The 23,190-nt window shown below is 34.2% G+C and overlaps 4 protein-coding genes across 6 annotated transcripts in view; 1 reads left to right on the top strand and 3 right to left on the bottom strand.

Moving 5' to 3' along the window:
• Nucleotides 1-1,325: 1,325 nt before the first annotated feature.
• LOC110993931 (myeloid leukemia factor) lies at nucleotides 1,326-10,447 on the bottom strand. Of its 3 annotated transcripts, XM_022260356.2 has the most exons (9): nucleotides 10,193-10,447; nucleotides 9,230-9,396; nucleotides 8,308-8,396; nucleotides 7,271-7,373; nucleotides 5,884-6,004; nucleotides 4,784-4,909; nucleotides 4,242-4,316; nucleotides 3,848-3,877; nucleotides 1,326-3,588 (listed from the first exon to the last, which is right to left on the bottom strand). In XM_022260356.2, coding segments are annotated over exons 1-9 (765 nt in total). In that variant the 5' UTR covers nucleotides 10,246-10,447; the 3' UTR covers nucleotides 1,326-3,587. The 3 variants fall into 3 exon arrangements, with proteins under 3 accessions (XP_022116048.2, XP_022116047.2, XP_022116049.2); XM_022260355.2 differs by lacking the exon at nucleotides 3,848-3,877 and having other exon boundaries at nucleotides 10,193-10,446; XM_022260357.2 differs by lacking the exons at nucleotides 3,848-3,877; nucleotides 4,242-4,316.
• A 322-nt stretch (nucleotides 10,448-10,769) lies between these two features.
• Nucleotides 10,770-13,426, bottom strand: LOC110993929 (probable serine/threonine-protein kinase DDB_G0280133). Its single transcript, XM_022260351.2, has 3 exons — nucleotides 13,258-13,426; nucleotides 11,222-13,085; nucleotides 10,770-11,146 (listed from the first exon to the last, which is right to left on the bottom strand). The coding sequence occupies exons 1-3, from the start codon at nucleotides 13,326-13,328 to the stop codon at nucleotides 10,994-10,996; spliced, it is 2,088 nt and encodes a 695-aa protein (XP_022116043.2). The 5' UTR covers nucleotides 13,329-13,426; the 3' UTR covers nucleotides 10,770-10,993.
• A 438-nt stretch (nucleotides 13,427-13,864) lies between these two features.
• Nucleotides 13,865-16,580, top strand: LOC110993930 (sterol carrier protein 2). Its single transcript, XM_022260353.2, has 2 exons — nucleotides 13,865-15,253; nucleotides 15,874-16,580. Exons 1-2 carry the CDS (start codon nucleotides 14,147-14,149, stop codon nucleotides 16,372-16,374), a joined length of 1,608 nt encoding a protein of 535 aa, XP_022116045.2. The 5' UTR covers nucleotides 13,865-14,146; the 3' UTR covers nucleotides 16,375-16,580.
• A 2,362-nt stretch (nucleotides 16,581-18,942) lies between these two features.
• Nucleotides 18,943-23,190, bottom strand: part of LOC110993884 (ski oncogene) — a 50,255-nt gene continuing 46,007 nt past the window's right edge. The window contains exon 2 of the mRNA XM_022260286.2: nucleotides 18,943-23,057. Coding sequence (XP_022115978.1) covers nucleotides 22,557-23,057 — 501 coding nt within the window. The 3' untranslated portion in view covers nucleotides 18,943-22,556. The remainder of the gene's footprint in view (nucleotides 23,058-23,190) is intronic.

Raw genomic sequence — 23,190 nt, 5'->3', positions numbered from 1 at the left:
GCTTAAAATTGTACTTATGAGCTCGCTGAGTTCAAAGAAATAATATTTCTATGCGTTTGAGTTCTCCCAGCTCGAAAGTCTGATAGAAGTTTCATAGAACACTATTTTGTAATTTTCTAAACCCCAATAACTTTTGAATGGATCAAGCAATTTTCTCGCGGTTGACGGCGATCGACGCATTTTTTAAGCTCTAATTATTTAATTTCATCAAAAACGATAATCCGATATAAAATGTCGAAGTTATGTGATAGAAACACTTTTTTCGGTTTTCTTTCGTTCACGATATCTCTCGAACGAATCAACCGATTTTGACCAGTTTGGTGGCGATCGACGTCGTTTTTCAAGCTTAAAGATGGATTAGTTTTTTGAAGTTGATGGATGAAGCCGTTTAAAAGTTATTGCAAAAAAACACTTTCAAAAAAACAAATTGTTATTTTTTTAGATTTTTCAAAATTTCTCAAAATCTATCGGTCCCCATCGGTTCAAATTCACATGAAATCTAATTTTGAGGGAAACGCGGAGAAGGAAATGTAGGCATCACGCAGCTGCACGCGTTTATCGCACGAACTTTATCGACGAAATTTTGTTATTTCGGCTTGCGGAAATCGTCAGATTATATATTTTTCAATATTCTTGAATTATTTCATTCAAAATAAAAAAAAAATTAGCTACGCTCGAGAATGTCAAGATGACGTTTTTTTTTTACAACTTTGCTGCCCTCCCCTCTCTTTACGTCACTCTCAAATTGTCAGATTAGTGGAATATACACTTTTTAGGATGTGATTAACTCACACTACCTTAATCTGACGCGCTCGAGAATGTCTGATGATCAATTTTTTTTTACTAATCTGATCCTGTATCCTTCACGGGCGGCCTTATATATGGGCCTCATATTTGGTGGAGGTACTTAACCGGGTACAAGGTATCCCCCTGTATATTAATCTGCCGCGCTTGAGTAAATCCCGAAATCCCCTCTTGGGCTCCCCTACTATAATTAAATACAGTAACTTCCGTTTTTGACAGCGTAACCTGAACAAATCATTTTGTATATTATTCGAACACGCAAGACCATGGATCCAATTTTTGGCGGCAATTGGCATACACAGCTTCCGTTATTTGGAAAAAATTAATAAAAGGTCTAAAAGATACCTGAATACCTATCAACTCGACGTTAGAAAATAAAGGATGTTTGTTCTAATATAACCCAAAAACGAGCGCGTTAAGGCGTCAAAATATTGGATTTCACAGGGACAACGATTTGACACACTGAAGCTTAACTCACCTTTGTCATCTATGTGTTATTCGGTACAAATAAAAGGCACAGACAATGATCACAAATTTATTTCTAATATGACAGGTATACACTAACATCAAATTACAAATGGAAATAACAGAAAAACTATTTTCATCTGTCCAATCCTAGCTTTGCGACAGTTCGGAAAAATAACGTTAATACCCGAATACAAATACAAGAGCTACTCAATCGAAATATGTTATTATCAAAAGATTTTTGAATTCCAAGGAAGCAAAATATAGACTTTGTAAAAGCCCCTAAAAATTAATCTAATACTGAATCATCGCGACATCTCTTTCTATCAAATTATTTTATACCCAACATGAAAGGAGATGTTTATATAGTATAATTTAAAACTTGGACTGAACAATAATCAACAGCATCTCAAGTCCAACACTTGAAATATGCCATAAAATCTGTCGAATCACAAAAGAATGTCATGTGTCACTGTCATTTATCACTTTCACATAACATCTCTAGGAATTTCGATATTAAAGCTATGGTTTCTTAGAAAAGCGGTGCCGTTAACTAACAGCCGTAATATAGCGATGGGTGACGCCTCTCATACGTTGTCAATAACAACGGAGTAGGTTTCCTAGAGAGCGTTGAGTGTCACCGTAACGTCAAATAGCCGTGCTGCCATTTGCATGACGAATGTCATAGCGGTGCTGTCTTTTGCATGATGGACGTCATAGCGGAGGTAAACAGTAGTTCAACGTTTGTAGCGTATAGCAGTGCGCATATTTGATTAATATAAGAGTGGAAACGTGACTTGGACGAGAGAAAATGATGAACAATTAATTGATTTTATTAAAAATCATGAAGCTTTATAACAATATCTCTAAAATTTGAAACTATCACGGTTTTTGAACATGACACTCCCCCAAATTCTTTTTTTCGTCTTCTGGTGTTTCTTAATCATCACCACTTTCTAGGAAACCATAGCTCAAATCCATAAATATTAAGTCACTCTTATATTTGTATTGGGGTTAAACAAAATAAGCGTCCAGCACCCGTTTTGTGCCGTTTATTATAAAAGCTATCACTACGCTAAACTATTTCTATGCTTATATTACACGTGAACTGAATTACAATTTTGACACATGGCAACTCATCTTCCTTTCACAGATAATAAACACTCGCAGACAATGCACTATTATCTGTTATTTCTTTTCTATTATTATTATAGCTGACATTTCCGAAACAAGTTAATTTCCTTTTTACAGATATTAATTAGTTAGTCCCATAACCAATAGAGCAAAAAGCAACACTTCAACGTTTATTTATAAATTTAAGATCGATTTCTGTGCCCACCGGGAATAGAATCCCGGACGTAAATCACGTATGCCTTTTATATATTATATACTTAATTTTCAGTTCACTTATGAGACTCAATTCATCTACAAATTTATTTCCGCTTATTCGAACCTAGCATATCTATATTAAAAACACAAGAAGGTACGTTTAAACTTAAATTATTAAAACTGTATTGAAAACGATATTATAATACTAATGTTAATATTTTTTACTGGAAACTCGCGATTTTGTATGCAAAAACAAAAATAAGTGCAATTAAAAAGCTTTAAACATGACGATTACATTTGTACTATACTTTCCTGTTAGTTACGGTTCAAAAATGAATGTTAGTTTCGACATTTTTACTAAACACTATAAAAACTTATCAAAATCGAGTCAACAGTAGATAACAGGTAGATATTATTCTCGTATTTCAAATAGTAGATATGTTTAAACAGCTCAGCAGATTTGATGAAATTTTATATAGAAGGAATGTGAAAACCAGAATCGTGGCTATTTTTTTAAGCACACAAAATCGCGGGTATCAGCTAGTTAACACTAGGCTCTTTGTATTCAGACACTTTCAATTTTAGATTGCTATCCACACCAATGACCTTGAACACTGACGTCATGTCATGAAAAATAATATTATCCAAAAATTCTAAAATGTATTTAATATGACTCAACAAATAATAAGGACATACCTTTGAAAAATGAAAAATATCCACTCAAGACATATATTTTTGTGACGTAAGGAATTTTCTAATGTCAGAAAAAATGACGACTGCACGTAGGTAAAAAAGTAAAAGACAAAAAAGATTTAAAAGTAAATGTCAAATTATGGTTTGAATAGTAAGAATTGTCAAAGTATTGAGTCAAGTGTCAAGGCCATTGTCGTTGTTTAATTGTCAGATGTGTGTCTGTGTGAGTGTGTTTTGTGGTGTTTGTGTTGTCTGTGTCTCTGCGGATGGGAGCCACCGTAGACCTCGCGGACAGATCTGAAAATATTTTCCATATATTCAAATTTTATAATAAAAATGAAAGATTCGTAACATTTATTTACGAGTCTTTGAAAATGGCAATATATACAGATGACCATCACTAAAGTCCATAATAAAAGTGAATTTTTTATTTAATACGAAAAAAGAAAAATCGAACTAAAAAAACTTCATGAAAATATTAAAAAAAACACTAAAAATCTAAAACCATATCCATGCAAACACCTAAAGCGAAAATAAGCAGTAAAATGAATATTACTAGGATAAGTAGGAACGCCTCCGCCAGTATCTGGAAACGATGCTTTACTATAAATTTGGAACTACCCTCATTAAATTTATCATAACCAGTTAACAAGGATTCTTAAATCGACTTAGAATTCTCGTAATATTGATTAAGTCATATGAAATTCCACCACGCAAGCCCTGTGCGAATTAGTGGATAACTTAATTCAATTAAAAAAAAAGAAAACTCAAGAAAATCTTAGTTTCCAATTAATCAATACAATAAATATATTTAAGATAAGTGAAGTGGTTTAAAACTGTCATCATTTATTTGATTAATTTTTATTTCGGTCTACCCTCGCAAAAAAATACAACAAATAAAATTATTCAATTGTTATCACAATATGTTTGTTATCTACCCGCATATTTACCTTGACGGTAGAGTGAGTGGGCTGGCGGAAGTTCTGATTGGTCTCCTCGCTGTAGGACGGTGACGACGGGTCTCGCTGTAATATACTAGCTACTTAGGACTACTACTACTAAGATGTGAAAAATAGATTGAAAAAATTTTGCTACCCACTCAAATATAAGCGATAGTGAAAAATCAGGCAAAGTTCTACTATACCACAAAATGAAATATCCAAAAACCTTTACAATCAATCGCTAAGTTCTGAAGCTAATATTTCCCATTACAAGCTTAAATAATAAAATAGCACATGCTAAAAAAATAAGTGCAATTCATAAGATACTAGAAAATCATAAGGTTGTTTACTAAAATATTACCAAAAATTATTTTTAACAAAATAAAATCATAACTTTGACATTTAATTCTTCGCATAAACTCAAGCGCGCATTAATCAAAATTTGACAGTTGACACTTGATGTGTCATGTTAACATTGAAACGTAGAACCCGCGAAATTAACTATTAATCTAAAAAACTAGTGCAACAAGCGTTTCTGTAGGAGTACTCACGCGGTGGGCGAGGCAGCAGGCGGCGCCGGCAGCGCCAGTCTTGGCTCGTGCCTTGGTTCACGCCTTGGGGCGGGGGCAATGGCCGGACGAGAGCGGGACATCATGCCGGCTCGCTCTTGGAACTCCCTGTCATACAAAGTCAGTGTTGGTGTAGTGGCATACTGCTTTCTAGTCGGTTTCAAGGCCAATCCAATCTTTTGCTTGGTTGACAGATCGAGTTTATTATGTCTACCTACATTTTTGTTGCTGTTTTGTTTTATAATTTTATATACGTACTCTCTAATAATTATTAATCTTAGTTTATATTGAGCAGTGTTGGTGTAGTGGCATACTGCTTTCTAGTAGGTTTTTTGGAACATCTTTTGCTTGGTTGACCGAGTTTATTATCTCTACCTACATTTTTGTTGCTGTTTTGTTTTGTAATTTTATATACTTACTCTCTAATAATTATTAATCCCAGTTTATATTGTTTCTCAGTAAGTGAATAATATATGCAATTCTTATGAGAAAGTTATTTTTCACCATTAAAAAAAGTTAAAACAAGACAATTATGATAAATATAAAATGATTTACAAAACAAGTTTTTAAAACATATACATACAGATTTCTCTAGCACCATCTAGTGACAGTATTATACAATTATTGCACTAGTGTAAATAACTACTTGAGTTAGTTGCATTTTATAAATTGGACGATGTTTAAAGTCCTTCATTGTAGAAAATGCACCAAACACGGCCTAAGATTTTTCAAAGAATGTTCGAGAACAAGAATTCTTCTTTGCTAATGGCCCAGTTTTTATAATCTTAAGTGAGTACTGGTCCCAGCAGTTTTGTATCAAACAAGCATGGTTATTATTTCTAAGGAGTCGCTGGAAATAATAGCTAAGGCCAAAGTATCAGCAACTTGCCATCATGATGCAGCTACTGACACTCCACTATGATTTTTTTGTAAATACCATTTAGATTTGCATTTGTGAGTGACCTATGTACAATTTATATCAAACATATACATCTCTATCAAGTTCGTTCTATCTTTATTAGTCTAAAGTCAAAAAGTGATATCTCTAGAGAAGAAGATTTATTATTATTATTAAATATTACCTGTCAAACTCTTCGGCTTCTTCCTCCTCAAGGTTAATGTACTCCTGCCTCTCTTCAGCATCCCCTGAGTAATAGTTCTGTTCCCTCTCTACCACGTGGGCTCTTTGCCCAATATGGTGGCCTGAAAATGAGTGTTAAGAGTAAGACTCCCAATCGGAATGGAGAATATATTAGTTTTGACATATAGGCATTATAAATGTAAACAGAGGAAAGCATTTGCATGGAAAACTGAATTATTCAGAGCGACTAGCAATTAATCCACAGCATAATCATAATGCTGAACCAGGGCCAGTTGGACCACAAAGTGAAAGTCAAATTCATTTATTTATTTAGGTAACATAATGTACAGTTATGAACTTCAAAAAAGAAATATACATTAAATGCTTCTAATTTTACATTTACTGCCATTTCTCAAATCAAGAGCGTAGAACGGACGAGAAGAACCTCTCTGCCACTCTTTTAATCGCCATGGTTTTTCTATTACAAAATGCTCGTAAGGAGCTGCAACCATTACACCATGTTCCACACGACATCTTAAGAAATTATGAGTTAATTTATAAAAAGAAGATTTGCTCTGTATCAGCAGTAATCATGATGAAATAGGAGCACACACATTCTCGTGGGAGCAACACCGCATACACGAATTCAAGTATGACCAGTCACCACAACTAACACACGTTCACGAGTATGACGCATGGCCAGCCATCGGCCCCCTCCCCATGTTTTAGAGAGAGAGAATCCAACGCATGGACACCGTCATAAGCAATGACATTTAAGCGATCACGACTAACTCTTGAAATGTGGACTTGGCTACACAAGAAAATAGTAATAATACTACTTATACTGAAATAATTTGATATCACATGGATCACGGTTTGTTCCCACTTAACATTAAACCAGTCGTGGATGTCATCTGGAAATGCAGCCGAGAGATTCGCACACTTAAAATATATATAAACCTATGTTTTTGCTTGGTTGACCGTTTCGAGTTTGTTGTGTCTACCTGCATTTTTGTTACTATATTTGTTTTGTGAATTTTTGTATAGGTACCTTCTGTGCGTTCTAGTAATAATTATTTAGTCTTGTAATGTTTTTTTAATTCATATGAGAAATAAAGCTATTCTAACCGTATATGTCGCAGATTCAACGCGATTATTAATTACGAAATTGAAGTCACTACCGTCGTCCGACATTATTACTTTATATTTAAACACAGTCAGATATATATATATTGATATTTTACAACCTGTAAGATGTGAACTATTAACATCGTGTTCCTTTACATTTAATTACTCCTTTTTCGATTATTATTTTATTTATTGTATGTTTCATAAGTAGTAAATGTAATGTCTATGTCTAACAGAAAAAAAACATACTAAATACATACCAATAGACATCTTCTTGACACCAGTGCGTGAGTCTTGAAGCGTACTGCGCGTTTCCTTCACTCCGTTTGGTCCAATCTTAGTGCTGCTAGATGCACTGTATACCTGTAAAATAATATAGCTTATATTTCAATAAGCATAAACTTGGATATATCCAAACATTGACAATGTGTCACGGAGACTAAAATACTTATACACCTTTATTTATTATTGGGAAAGGGGGCAAATGAGCAGGCAAATCTTTTAAAATAATCTGCCTGATGTTAAGTTATACCGTCCATGAACACTCACACTGCCCGAATTCTTAAAAGCCGCACTTGCGAGTCCACTCTTTTTTTGGTCAAATTGGTTAAGAAGTACTTCAGCAGGTGGCTGGTTCCACATAGTGGTGGTGTGCGCAAATTGCCTTAAATCACTCAGTTGTAAAACAGACATCGAGGAGATTTAGATTGTATTTTGTATTCTGCCTTGACGTCAGATGATTAAACTCAACTGCTTGCCAAACTCTCCATGGTAAAAGCAGTAGAAGATGCAGATCCTACATCTCTACATAACAATTTAATGGATAACAGAACAGCTATATTGATTTACTTATCCCCTTTATAAATTAATAAGTGTTCAATACTTTCAATTACCTTAGTAACACATTACCAATCAAAAAAAATATTGTAATTAATAAAAAAGTTTTTTAGTGCATATTGGAGTAGGTTTTTAAGTTTTTAAAAGAAATAAATAAATAATTCAGTGGCACTACAACCTCTTTAGGTCTTGGCCTCAGATTTCTGAATCTGTTTTATGAACAATTCTTAATTCTAATGGGCAAGTAGGTGATCAGGCTCCAACAATGAAAATGTTAAATGCGAACATAGAAAGAAACTCTATTGGTGCATAGCCGGGGATGGAACCTACAACCTCAGGTATGAGAGTCGCACGCTGCAGCCACTAGGCCAACACTGCTCATCTTTTAAAAGAATTAATTAAACAAAAATAATATAAAAACAGTCATATGTTGGCATTGTATGCAGGACATTATTCTTACCTGTGGTTTACCATGAGGTCCACTTGACATGACAACAGTGCTGCTGCTAAATGAGCTGCCGGCTCCCATGGCGGCGTTTGCCATATTTGCTGTAGAATACATTTCCTAATTACTACATGTAAGACTAGTGGTGGTAAGTCTAAACTTTACACTCTGAATAAGAAAATATTCAGATTCTCAACCTTGAAGTGGAGTGTTCAAACCATGGCTGTAAAATATTTGATATTTATTTCTTTCTTTTTTTTTATAGAACAGGGGGCAAACAGGCAGGAGGCTCACCTGATGTTAAGTGATACCGCCGCCCATGGACACTCTCAATGATGGAGGGCTCGCGAGCCGCCGGACTTTTAAGAATTTGTGCGCTCTTTTCTTGAAAGACCGTAAGTCAAATTGGTTCGGAAATACTTCGGTGGGCAGCTGGTTCCATTAAGTGGTGGTGCGCAGCAAAAACTGCTTAGAAAAACGCGCAGTTGTGGAACAGTGAACGTCGAGGTGATACGGGTGGAATTTCGTATTCTGCCTCGACGTCCGATGATGAAACTCAGCTGCAGGTATTAATCCGAACAACTCCTCTGAACACTCTCCATGGTAAATGCGGTAGAAGATGCAGAGTGACCCCACATCTCTATGCAACGCCAAAGGATCTATGGGATCGTCTACTACTACTTTTCACATGCTAGAGTTAAATCAGTATAAATAAACAAGTTTAGTGTTATCAAACATACAAACAAGAGTGTACATTCAGTAGTGGTAATCAATGCAACTGTCATTGTGGTAATTTGTTTGAATATTAACAATTTATATTGAATATCAATATACATATATTTCAAATCATTATGAAACTTTTTATCGATTACTTGGTTAGTAAAGAAAATTATCAAATCAGAAATTTCACCAATTCCTTTTCCCACATTTAACATACCTGAGAATAATCTGTTAACTGAAGGCATTTGGGGCATAAAAGGCATAAGAGAACTGCCATGTGGAGGTCCCATGATGGATAGGCGATTATCACCAAGCATGCCAAATGGATCCGAAAACATTGAGTTCATCATGTTGCTCATTTGACGAATGTGCCGCATGTGAGATCTGAAATATGATTTAGAAATTACAACCTATTCACACTGTTATAGAATATAATTTTAGAGGTATTCTTCATTGTTATTGATAATTGAAGAGTTTAAGTAACTTTATCATTTATTGATTAAGAAATTATCTTCAGTTAAATATGAAATCAAACCTATAGAAATAAATTAATAATACAATGTGAAGGATTTTATTAACATAAATAATTGTTTATTACTCCAGCAGTTAATTAATTACACAGTTATTAATATAACTTTTGCCCAGGTTTGATATCTACATACCAAATTTGATAACTTTAATCATGTATGGGCCTTGAATTACTTTATTTAAAAACACTATCAAAAACTAGATTATAATTAAGATTATATGTAATTATTTAGTACTGGTGCCCATTACTGGTGTGAATTACATCAATTACTACAACATTTGAGTCTTTTAAGCAGGTTAGTAGTAAAACTTGTTTAAAATTTTGTTGGTAGTAAAAATGTGGTGATTGTTTGTCTTTGTGGGTAAAGAAGATGTAATGAAATTACACGAGGTCTATCATCTATCATATTTCCTAATGTACAGTACAAGCTCATAATTAAATGAAGTTACAAAATAAAATTTATATATAAATATATGGTCAAATGCTAAATTGTAGTGTTGCAATGAAAATTTTCCATTCCCGACTAATTATGGCCGTTCAATACAAAACAATTATTTGCAGAAAGTAAGTTACAGTAACATTTACTTATTGACGCCTTATAAAACTGTACAAAAAACCGATTCATTATTTAACAACATATTTATTTCTCACCCAAAGAAAGGATCGTCCTCCACGTCGGCCATCAAAGATCCAAAAAGAGACATTTTTACTTGATCAACTAAAACTAGTGTCGGAGAAAGAGTATTTAAATCTTCGCTTTAGATCTGAGAAACTTGCCTTTAGTAGAGTTTATAGTTTTAGAGCTTGTGTTAACGATGTAACTTGAATGAAAAAAATCGAAACCTCTAGCAAAAATATCAACGCGCTCAAGAATCAATCACGGTTTTGAATTGACAATTGACTTATGACTGTTGACCTGAGAATCAAGCACCAGTGCTACACATATTTGTAGAAAATATCATTATTATTATATTAGACAAAATCTACGCTCAAGTAATAATGAAGAAAACAGTTACATAACAAATATGTGAAAATATTACATTGCTTTTCCTTTAACCTGGAGGTTTATCAAACAGTGTGTCCAACACTGAAGGAATATTTTTATATCACAAGTTCTGTCTCATCCTTTTTCAGCATTCTTATAAAAACAGAATAAATGTCCTATATTAATAATATAATAAAGCTAATTACTATAAAAAATGTTTCTGGACTGCCATATAATCAGTCAATCAGAAAACAATCAGAAAACATGCCAATTGTTGAAATTTCTAATAGCTTTTAATTAAATCAAGCGCAAAATTATGTTAATTCAACTGACTATGTTATGCTGGCCATCATACAAATAGGTAATAAGATCACTCATAACGCCGTTTCCAAAATATATTTCCACAGTACCAAACAACTCACATAACTTTAAATAATACCACAAACACTTGATATAAAAATTACACGTTAATATCTATGGAAGCGGCGACCACGTTGGCCAGGGTAGTGTGCTTCAGCTTTGCCGTCGCCATGAAACGTCCAAGCTGCGGATGTAGGATAAGAAGTATAAACCATATCCTGTAAGCCATTTCTACCCTTAAGATTATTTCCCGCATAGTCCTAAAATACAAATAGAATATTAATATTGTAATAAAAGAACATAAATAGATTAATTGTACAGTAAAATAAATATACCTTTTCTGGTTTTATTGGATTAGGTTTATTTTGTACGGGAACATCGCCGATGTGATCGTATCTCACGGGCTCAATATGATTTAATTGTCCACTAATAGCGTAGTCGCCACCAACTTTTTCTACAGGAATTGTATTGTGCATTCGTGTATCTTGCTTCATATTCAAATGCCTTTCAGAATGAGTAGGTACATCGACCGGTGATTCCGACACATTCTGTTTTGTGTAAGATTGTGAGCCCTTAAATTGTTTATATATCTGCTGAAGTTGACTTCTGCTTGGTGTTTTTTCAGTTGGTTTCTCACCCATAAGCGCTGTTTTGCTCACTGTAGGCTTTACTTTAGCGTACTTGCTATTAACATTCATGGGTTGAGGAGATAGGGTTTGCGGTAAACTTGGCAATATAGGACGATACATATTGGCAGGCAACTTTTCCACGGGCTGTCCTAGTGTGTTGAAATACGCAGGTTCACTGTTCTTCTTGACATTTAAATTGTGGTATATTTTTTGTTTTGTTGTATCTACTGGGAATATTGGTTCTTTAATAATAGGTAGTACTACGCTTTGTTGATTATTTTGTGGTGTTTGACGTTGCGGTGGCGGTATATTAGTCCTTATAGAAGGATCTTCTGGTATTGTTGATAGATTTTCACCAATATTACTTATATCAACCATTTCTTGGGCTTGCTGTGGAGTGTTATACATATAGTGTTGATTTTGTACTGGTGTATTACCTTGTTGCTGAATTATATTTGGTTGATTGTTGTTTGAATGTGGTTTTTGAAGGTTCGTGTTTGGTGATGGGATCACGACGTTTTGATGTGTGGGTACTGTCTGGCCTATATTCTGAATAGTGTTTGGGGGAATTTCTGATGTAACAGATGGTTCTAGAATCTTTGAGATATTTTGGTTGTTATTCATCATCTTCTGCATTGTATTCATGGCTACTTGTTGTTGGTTTGCTGGATTCATTTGAATAGCAATAGCCATAGGATCAAAACCTAGGTCACCACCTAGACCTTGCATTACTCCTGGAAATATTTCATTAAATTTTGTCATGCCTTGTGTATGTTGTCCATACGATGGTTGATCCAAAGGTGTTTGTTTAATTGTATTAGGTAGCGAATTAGGAGTATTCGCTGCATACATCTGTTGTGGATTTAAATTATTTCTCATATTATCGTTATGTTGAGCGTAACTATTAGCAGGTGCTGTTAATGGAGTTACTCCAACTAATCCGTGAGGAGACTGTGGAGCATCAATTATCATTGGTCCCGTCAGCCCTTGCTGAGGTTGCACTGGTTTATTTACTGATTCTCCATTAATCATATTTACAATTTGAGGTCCCATGCCCCCAAAATACTGTTGATTAGGCGCAATTGCAGTAGACGGATTATTTGGCATCATTTGGGTATTTGCACCCACCGGTTGCATTTGCGGTGTGTGTGGATTAAAGGCATTCATGGTGTTAGCATTAGTTTTATTCAGAGCTGGATCGTGCCCATGTACAAGCCCTTGTTGCATGATACCCATCTTGCTACCTAATTCATTGTTCATAATCGTGTTTGCAGGGCTAAGTGAACTAAGGTCATTATACACTTCTTTAACTATTGGTTGCATAAGATTTTTGTTTAAATAGCTATACGTATCAGCATATAATTTAGGAGCGTTGCATTGACCCATGCATGTATATGGACGTTGAGGTGCAGAATTCATTGAATAGGACTCTCCACAATATGGGCTGTGTTGGTGACACCCATGACAAGGTGCGGCATGGCAACCATATCCATGACCACCCTGTTGAGGGTATGAATTATTCATGCAGTTCATTTGAGGCGTTGTCCCAAATAGTTTTCCCATACAACCACTGAAATCATGAAATAATGCTTGTAAGTTTTATAGAAAGTAAATTAATGCAAGCAAGCCATGATGTTCAATGTTCATGCGCGGTTATCACTAAATTCTAAACGTATGCTTAAAATTAAGTTATAACTACCCTTTTACATAAAAAATACTACGAATATCTTCAATATTTATACCAATCTGCACTTTGCAACTGATTCACTACGCTTCCCAACTCGCTGAGTATCCTTTGTTTATTCAGAGTCATTGCAATTTTATCAAGAAAACTTTAAATTTTGTTACTACAATTTTGAATCTACTAAAATTTACTTGTTAGTGAAAATCACATAACCTGCCAAATTTATCTTTTGTTTTTAAAAAAACTAGTTGTATTTTTATATTACTTGTTAATTTTTTTATTTTGCAACCAGTCATTTTTTTTTCAAAAAAATCTAATTCTGTATATTATAACCGAAACAAGTCAAATTTTATTTGTATACTTAATATTGTGTATTGGCTCCTAATTGATGAATAGTGCCTTACGTATTTAAAATAATACTAGTAATTGATAGTAATAAATTAGTCATAGTCTTTATTATATATTTGACGACCATGTAAAATTAATTTATTAAGCAGTTATTTAAATGCATTTATACTACTAGCAACTACTGTGATGCACGTCAGTATTCTCTCTAACGGTTGACAATTATGGCAATGACTAATGACATTAAATGTAAATGTGTAAGAAATTTGGAACTGTCAAGTGTCAATAACAGGCGATTAATTTCCCATTTCATTAAATATTTTGCAGTTTGCTCATTTGGAGGCAGTTGCCAACTTGGTTCAAACTCATTCACGCGATATTGTATATTTAAATACTCATTTAGTATATTATTATCAGTAAAGTAGATAATACATATATTTTTTTTACTCAGATTTATCAGTATAATTTAATTTAAGTACATACAAAATTAGTGACTTGATACATTTATAAATCAGTGTTTCTTGATTGTGTGCAACTTCGTAATTAGGCGGCGGTGTTCGCAGTTCATCGTTGAGTAATCGAGGTAATTATAAAATACCAAAATGGGTAAAAAAGTGTTCGTAGTTGGTGTCGGAATGACAAAGTTTGTAAAACCTAGTCCAGATAAGGATTATCCAGATTTTGGAAAGGAGGCCGTAATTGACGCCTTGGCTGATGCTCGTATTAAATACGAGGATGTGCAGCAAGCAGTTTGCGGTTACGTTTTTGGGGATTCTACATCTGGCCAAAGAGTTCTGTATCAAATTGGCATGACTGGTATACCCATTTACAATGTGAATAATAACTGCTCCACTGGTTCTAATGCACTATTTCTAGCCAAGCAACTAATCGAAGGCGGTATTTCTGACATTGTATTGGCTGTAGGTTTTGAAAAAATGACAGCTGGAGCCCTAAGCGGAGGTGTATACACAGATAGAACTAATCCAATAGACAGACATACCCTTAAAATGGCAGAAATCACAGATTTAACTGCAGCTCCAATGACTGCTCAATATTTTGGAAATGCTGGCTTAGAACACATGAAGAAGTATGGAAGTACAGAATTACATATAGCAAAAATTGCTGCAAAAAATCACCGTCATGGTGCGAAAAATCCACGTGCTCAAGGAAACCGTGTCTACACTGTTGAAGAAGTGTTAAATTCAAGAAAGATATATGGACCACTTACAAAATTAGCTTGTTGTCCAACCAGTGATGGAGCTGCAGCTGCAGTACTTATGTCAGAGGATGCAGTGATCCGGTATGGGTTACAGAGCAAAGCTGTAGAAATCATTGGCATGGAAATGGCCACTGATACTGAGGCTGTTTTTAAAGAAAACAGTTTAATGAAGATAGCAGGATCTGATATGACTGCACTAGCTGCAAAGCGTTTGTATTCTAAAACTGGAATTTCTCCAATGCAAGTAGATGTAGTTGAATTACATGATTGCTTTGCTACAAATGAGTTGATTACATATGAAGGGCTCCAGCTCTGTGGAGAAGGTGAGGCTGGCAAGTTTGTTGATGCCGGAGATAATACTTATGGTGGACGTGTAGTTGTGAATCCAAGTGGAGGTTTGATAGCAAAGGGGCATCCTTTGGGTGCAACAGGACTTGCTCAATGTTCAGAATTAGTTTGGCAACTGCGTGGAGAGGCTGGTGACAGACAGGTTCGTTGTTTAATAGTTGATGGCTGAACACTACATATTACATGACATGGTCATAGTTAAAACTGTGTATCCCTATGGTGGGGCCCATAATTGTGCTGTTGCTTTGTTTGTAAATCATGAATATCATATTGAATGTTTGTTTGTACATACACATAGATATGGTGACATTGGTTAAACACTCTGAATTATGTGAAATCTTATATTTGTAACAATATCTACTGTGATGTATATGTTTACTTAAAAAATACACTTCCATTATTTATAGATGTTGGGAATTCGTCAGAAAATATACAAATACTGCAAGTGTTGAATATTTAAAAGCTCTTAATGAAAATATATTATTTTACAAGTTTATGTGCATTCGGACATTGCTCCTGTAACTGATTACAACTGATTGATAATGCTGTTGTTATTAGTTATTAATACAAGTCCATTATTATGTACAAAACATAATAATGTACTTGTATTAATGTACTTTTCCACAAGTTTTTTAATGTCACAGATATAAAGTAACATGCCTTAAATTAGAATTTGATGATGGTGAAGTAGAATTTCTTTTTTCTACATAATTTTAAGAAATGTACAGTTTATTCTTGATGTATAAATTGTTTTTCTTGCAGGTGCCACGCGCCCGTATCGCACTACAACACAATTTAGGTATTGGCGGAGCCGTTGTCCTCACGATGTATCGGAAGGGATTCCAAAATGCCACACCCAACCAGGTTGCAGCTATCTGCGATAACCCTGAGGAGTTCAAGGTATTCAAATACATGAAGATCCTCGAAGATGCAATGGCGAACGACGAGGACAAACTGATCGAAAAAGTCAGAGGCATCTATGGATTCAAGGTCAAGGGTCCAGGAGGAGCAGAGGGGTACTGGGTAATCAACGCCAAGGAGGGCAAGGGCAAAGTGTCATACAATGGCAAGGAAAAATGTGACGTCACATTCACGATCAACGACAACGACGTCGTCGACCTAATCTCTGGAAAACTGAATCCGCAGAAGGCATTTTTCCAGGGCAAAATCAAGATCCAAGGCAACATGGGCCTTGCGATGAAATTAACTGATTTGCAACGCACTGCCGCGGGAAGGATCGACGCAATTCGCTCGAAACTGTAAATTATCTTGAACCGGTTTCTACCGGTAATACCACAAAATCTGGGTTATGGTGCGGGCAAAGGGCATTTAATGTAAATAATTTTTCATTAAAATAGTGCAATAGTTAAATAATCAAATGTATTGCAATAATCATTCCATTTTTTGTATAAAATGGAACTATGATACTATCGTTGAGATGTTTTTATCGATTAAATTTTATATATTGAGACTTTTTTTATTTGGGCATTGTTTTACTGTAGAATCGTTCGCGATGATGATGCAACTTTTGAGGGCAAAGTTTAGACTTATACTTGAATAACGTACATTTAATAAATTACAATACAATAAATAAACCATAAGTTTAACTTTTTAAATCAGGACTATTAGAATTGAAATCTAATCATTACATTAGATAAACAGTATGAACAAAGATTGGCGTACCTTCTAGCTGTTTAAAACATGCTTCTCTGAATGTTTTCTTTGTTCAAGAGCCAAGAGGTCACGCGTATATTGAGGACGCTAGATAAAAGATACTATGTAATAGATATTACATATATACATATGAATACAAATCATTCATCCATGGAAATATTGACTGGCAATAATGTCGTCAAAATATTGTTACTTTTAGAATTTCAAGTGAAAGTTATCGCCTTGTGATTAAGTCGGTTACGATAAAGGTTGGGAAACTATTTGTTAGGATATCTTTTCTAAATCTATTATAAAGATAAACATGGAACAGTCGTTCTAATGAGTTGCAGTTGCATACATGTTCTGTGGTTGCATCATACGAGTTCTAACTTCTAAGTTGTCTATTACATGTGCCAAAGCGAGCGCTTTAATTCCAGTTCTAAAATGTTTAATGTAAATTAAAGGTTACAACGGGTCTGTAAATTCAAAATAATACCGCAAATGAGGAAAAAAATAGGGAAGGAACGTACTGGAAAATACATAATGCATAACAGCAAACAATTACTGACCATCTTACCTCTACAAAGATTATAAAAGGAAAACGTAGGTTATAAAGGATAAACTCAATAAAATCATTTACGCGGTAGATACCAGTAATCTTTATCTATACCCCTTGAATGTTTTATCTCTTTGTCGATCTGTTACATAACTTTAAAAGAAAATTTATATAATATAATGTAATAATAGTAAATATAATACCTTTAGATTATATAAATCGTATACATTGGCTTTGAAGTAATACTATTCAAATTCAGTCATTTATTCAGTAAGTTACACAATGCATACTTATGAACATATGGAAAGAAATACTTATTAAATGCTATTATAAATGCTTCTAATTTTACATTTACTGCCAGTTCTCAAATCAAGGGCTTAGAACGGACAAGAATATCTGACAATATACTCTTCGCTACTTGGAACCTCACGAGACTTGGAAATTATGTATACGCTAAATTAATCTTTGTCATTCAAGAAGTAAAATAGAGACATAATATGCACTTTGGCACTATGTGCGTTAATGTAACTTAAAGCTAAGTCGTCACGGAAAGTTATATGACCTTTGTACCGCCACCAACTATCGTCGAGTTCGTTTGTCGTAACTATATCGATCTAATAACTACGAACAGATATTTTATATTACTTATTCAATTTGCGTAATTAATTACAATAATCTCATTTTTATCGATTTTACTTTCAATAATAAAATAATCAATTTGATAAAGGCATATAAATTTATGCATCTTTACGACATAAAAATACCTGTATATCAACAAAAATCATTTGATAGATAATTTAATGTTTTAGACAGTTTATGAACCCTTTTTTTAACTGCACAGTTTTGCATAGTTATGTTATTAGCACCGTAACAGACACAGATGTGAGGGATATGATTTAAAAACAATTTCTTATGAATAACATTTTGATTGTGTAAAGTAAATTTAAATATTAAATCCGTCTGCAGTAGGTATATTCGCTGACCTTCCCTTACCCGTTTATCAAGAGTCTAGTGACTCGAGCGACGCCTTTGTTTGATTATTTTAACTTGACGATTTCATTAACTAGTTAATATCTAGACTTGGACTAGATTGATGATATAATAAAGTCGTCATTTTTATGAACGGAACAAAGCATTGCAAGCAAGTAATATTATAATGTATATTGAAAAATAAACCATAACATAACTGTTTCCTAAATTTTAATATAGCGCCCTCTGTGAATGATATTAATAATATTATATTCTATGTAGTAAGATCAAACAATTTTGATCTAATCTGAAAAGTAATAAATAGATGGCGCTGGTAACTCAACTAATAATATAAGGACATATTAATATTATTGCTTTTATTCAGCACTGAGCTTTGACACTGTTATAATCATGACTTTTACATTAGGGCTTTTACCTTAGTAAAAATTAATTTACAAAGATGTTTCACTTCTGACATGTGTGTTTTGTACACACGCACTTTTTTTATTACCGCCGGACAAATGTGCCAACTTATCAGAAAAACAAATACAGCCCATCATTTTTTTTTACTGATCATTATAACTTCTCATATATAATAACAGTAAAAAAAAATCCCATTAAATTTTGCAAGACGTTTGGAATAAAACAGTAAATAACTTTAAATACTTTATTTTGCGACTGTAGTGGTAGCATTTTGAAGAGTACATGTATTTAACAATCATACATTGAGATCACAGGCGTACATTACACCCTAGCAAATTACTGCGTTGCTCATTTTTACCTCCTGAATAGAACTACAAAAATCAATTGATTTAATTGAATTCTTAAATATAAATAAGCAACGACGTAACTAGTATTTAAGTGTCCAACGGTTTGACAATTCTTCCTTTTACTGTACTTACAAAAAAATATTTACATAACTCTCTCACTGTCTAAATTTTATGTGTATACAACCCACGGAGTTTATTGCAATGATGTAGGCCCATTTCGTAATAAATGATGCAGTGTTTTGATAACTGATGCTAAATTGTACTTATTGGATATATCAATATAATAGTATGAATGGCGCCAAAACTAAAATATGAAAGAGTATAGACTATAGAGATAACAGCATTAAAACTATTATTCTGTGTAAAGTAAAAATATTATGTATTCCTATTTTTGGGAATTACAACTATAGTAACATTAATTTGTTTATATTTGTTTTATTTTAATAAATAATTATTAAAGTTGTAAACATTGAGTATCGGTCCTTATACCGACATAAAGAAATAATATAACCATAACATTTATTTATTTATTAGTAAAAGAAATGCAGTCTAGCACCATTTCCATTGACAGTGAGAGAGTCGAAACTTTTCCATCGATACAATAACAATTTAAAGCAGTAACATATCATAACAGCCTATGAAAAACCCTAAACATTTTCAAACCTGTACAAGAAAATTATTACATCGCCATCTAGCGGCGACAAACAAAACTAATTTATTAAAATATAAAACGCATTTTATACGGTTGACAAAATGATACAATTTATTGCTTTATTATAATAACGCTCAAACATTTGTTCAAATGGATTTAAATAACGCAGCGTAACAATTTAACTTTTTTATTTCTAGTGTTAAGTCGCAAATTTAACAATGACTCCCAAATGGCTAAGCCATAAAACAAAAAAATAAAATTCAGTAGTTGCCAATAAATACTAAAATTATATTATATTTACAATAATTAGATACTAGATTAGCCAAGCCAAAACATCGTAGCACCAAAAATATATCCAACAATACAGTACTGACAGAAAAGTTTCTATATGCTATTAATACATATCAAAACCGGATACAACGACACAAGAGTCATTTAAATTATTCGACTGTCAAATTGACATTGCAGTCTTTATATCCAGTTTTCACGTTTAAACTAAATAAAATAAGTTATTACACTCGTCTGTGGTATGTAAATTTACTAAAAAAAGTAAATGGTAATTTTCTCGAAAAGTCTCTGACTAGAGATACCTCTTAATCTAAAACCGAATTTATAACTAATTTAACATAGCACATATTATAATATTAAGGAATTAAACACAAATATGAACAATTTGAGCTTTGCCAAAATTTGTGAAATTATATTTCACTATGCTCGGCATAGTTTTCACTAACATGAATAAATGTGATGTTAATTCCAAATTATCATTTAGTAACATTTAAAATGTGTAAAGGGAATGTAAAACGAAGTGTTGCCAACTCTCGACAGCAATTAGCGCTGGATTTGATCCCGCTTCTGCGTATAGAACGAGCGCTGACGGATTCAATATTATTCAAGCCGCTTAATATAGTGATACCAGCGCTAAGTTGGCATAGACATGGCGCGCTTTTGCTGATTGGTCAAATGGAATGACAGATCGTTACGCTTGTCTGTGAATACCACAGCCATGTTCGTTTTACATTCTAAGCCCGCAATTCAGTATTTGGACGTTTGAAAAATTATAGAGGAAAATGTGTAAAAAAATAAAATTTTAGGTACATTTGGCATAGAGGAATATATATAGAATTGGTTTTACAACAAAATCCGCGTTTCGCCTCCAAAAATTTGGGATACCTATATAGATAATGTTTGATCAAACGTCTGATTTGAAACATTATTTACAAATGCACAGTTACTGACTAAGTGATTAATAGGTAAAATGCACACATTGTGATGATAAGGGATACCAAGACTGGCAAATAAATAAAAAAGTATAAAATAAGCCTACATTAAGGCAGTGTTTTTCAAATTATTGCTCCGAACTACGATACAATTGAAAAAAACGAATATAACGACATCTACAAACAAAAAAAATGTTTTTATTCCGGTTTCTATGTCCAACCAAGTAACGGATGTCCACTTGAAAACAAATTTAGTAAAATGGGAGTTCCAGTTTACAATTTCACTATAATTCGTCGTTATACCCGTAATTTTGTTGTTCTAAATTATTTTAATTTCTTAATTTAGCATTTATATACAATGAGGTAGAATGCGGGTTTACCCTTATGTCAATTTTGTAGGCACATACTTGCCACAGATCCAAAATGAAAGCCATAGATGTACTTAAGAAATTCATGGGATTTTACATGCTCTATTGACTATAATATAAAAACAAATGTTTTATTAAACCGAGCGACCTGACACCAAGCTCAGGATAGGTCAACTTATGAGATGCCATTTTGTACCATAAATTCTCGCTGCAGCTCATCTTCACATCTTGTCTCTGGTAATGTGGTTTTAAAGTTACTAGTTTTTCAATCACTGGTTCTTTTAAAGCCTTCATAGTAAAACAGTTTATTGGCTCCATTATATAAGTCCCTCATAGAAAAACTATTGAAAAAAATATCAAATTATTTGAATAATTTAGTTGCATTTCACATCTGCTCCGTGATAAATGAATTTTTATTCGCTAAACAAAATCAGTGAACTCTGTGCCCTTCTGTAAAATTGTGTTTATGCAGAAACGGAAAGAGATAGAATGATGTCATACATTCCATATACTTGGATGTATGACAAGTATTTTTAGTTTTCCTTTTAACAATAGTGCAAATTAAACCCAAATTGTATTGGCCATTTTAAATATATAATTGTTATCTAAGCCATGGTATTGGATAGCTAACAAGCCTACAGGACTCTCCAAAAGAGGCAATAGTCGCAGCCCATGGTCACATCAGTTGGTGTGTCGCCTTAAAAAATAATTTTATATCAATTCGTTAAACTGAATGGAATATAAATTATTTGGTATTACAGAGGTCTATACAAAGTTATTTAGGGAAAATAATTGGCAGTATGTACAAACTAATGTGGTTTAAAATTGTATATAAATTATGCTCTATTTATTATGTGAGTATTGAAGCATATGGGAAGGTATATAATACCGGAAAATGGCACATAGACAACAGTTTTGGGGCTTGTACACTATGCATTTACCGAATTTATCGGTGTTAAACAGTCCGACCGTACCTAGGTACATTAATTACCTCAATGTAACAATTGCACCAGTACTGCAACTACCCATAGCTCATCCCTCCACTTTATATGAAAAGTTCTCTCAAAAGCGGCTCAATATTGAAGGAGGGATCGGTAGCTATTGGAATATACAAGTACTAGTATTCCAAGTGCTTTGAATGGTTCCACGATCACCAACCATCCACAGACATGGATATCGTGAAGCACCTAAACATTTTGTACTCTAGACATCGCTAAGCGTTCATCACATCACAAGCCGAGTAATCACCCGCGTCGGTCAACAAGGCGGATCACTATCCCTGGGCGGAGAGGAATTCGGCTCTGGTTTCTCTTCGAGGAGTCGTTCTCTCCTCTCTATCTCTCGTTCTCTTTCCTCGAGCCTTGCCTCGCGCCTGGCGAGCTCAACCTCCCTCTCTTCTAGGGTTCGTTCGCGTTCGTTTAAACGCGCCTCTGCGTCTAACAATCGGGCAGTGAGTTCTGGGTCTGATGGGGGTGGTGACGTGGAAGAAGTCACGTCGTCTATTGGCGGGGTTAGTGGTTTAAGGGCAACATTTGGCTGGAAGTCGTGTTCGAACCTCCTGCAATCTGCCACTCGAACCACTCGTTCTGGATGGAGGAGTTCTGGCTCCCTTTTGCCCCAGGGTCGGAAGGTCTGGGCGGTTCTGTATCGCAGATGGGCGTATGGGTCTAAATAGAGGGCGCAGCCGAAGTCTTCGCTCCTGACTTTCTTCGGCGGTGATTCTGGAGGCTCGGGTTTGCAGACAATCGTCTCCAACACCTGAAATTGAAAGACGACTAATTAGATACGAAATACCTATACACATATATAAAATAAAGTTATTTGTAAGTCAAGAACAACCGACCCGATTTGGCTGAAAATTGGAGGGAAGATAGCTAAGAACCAGGAGACA

This window comes from Pieris rapae, chromosome 21, assembly GCF_905147795.1.
Source record: "Pieris rapae chromosome 21, ilPieRapa1.1, whole genome shotgun sequence".
NCBI lineage: Eukaryota > Metazoa > Arthropoda > Insecta > Lepidoptera > Pieridae > Pieris > Pieris rapae.
Note: the sequence above shows the minus strand (reverse complement) of the source record. Positions and strands in the feature narration are given on the sequence as shown.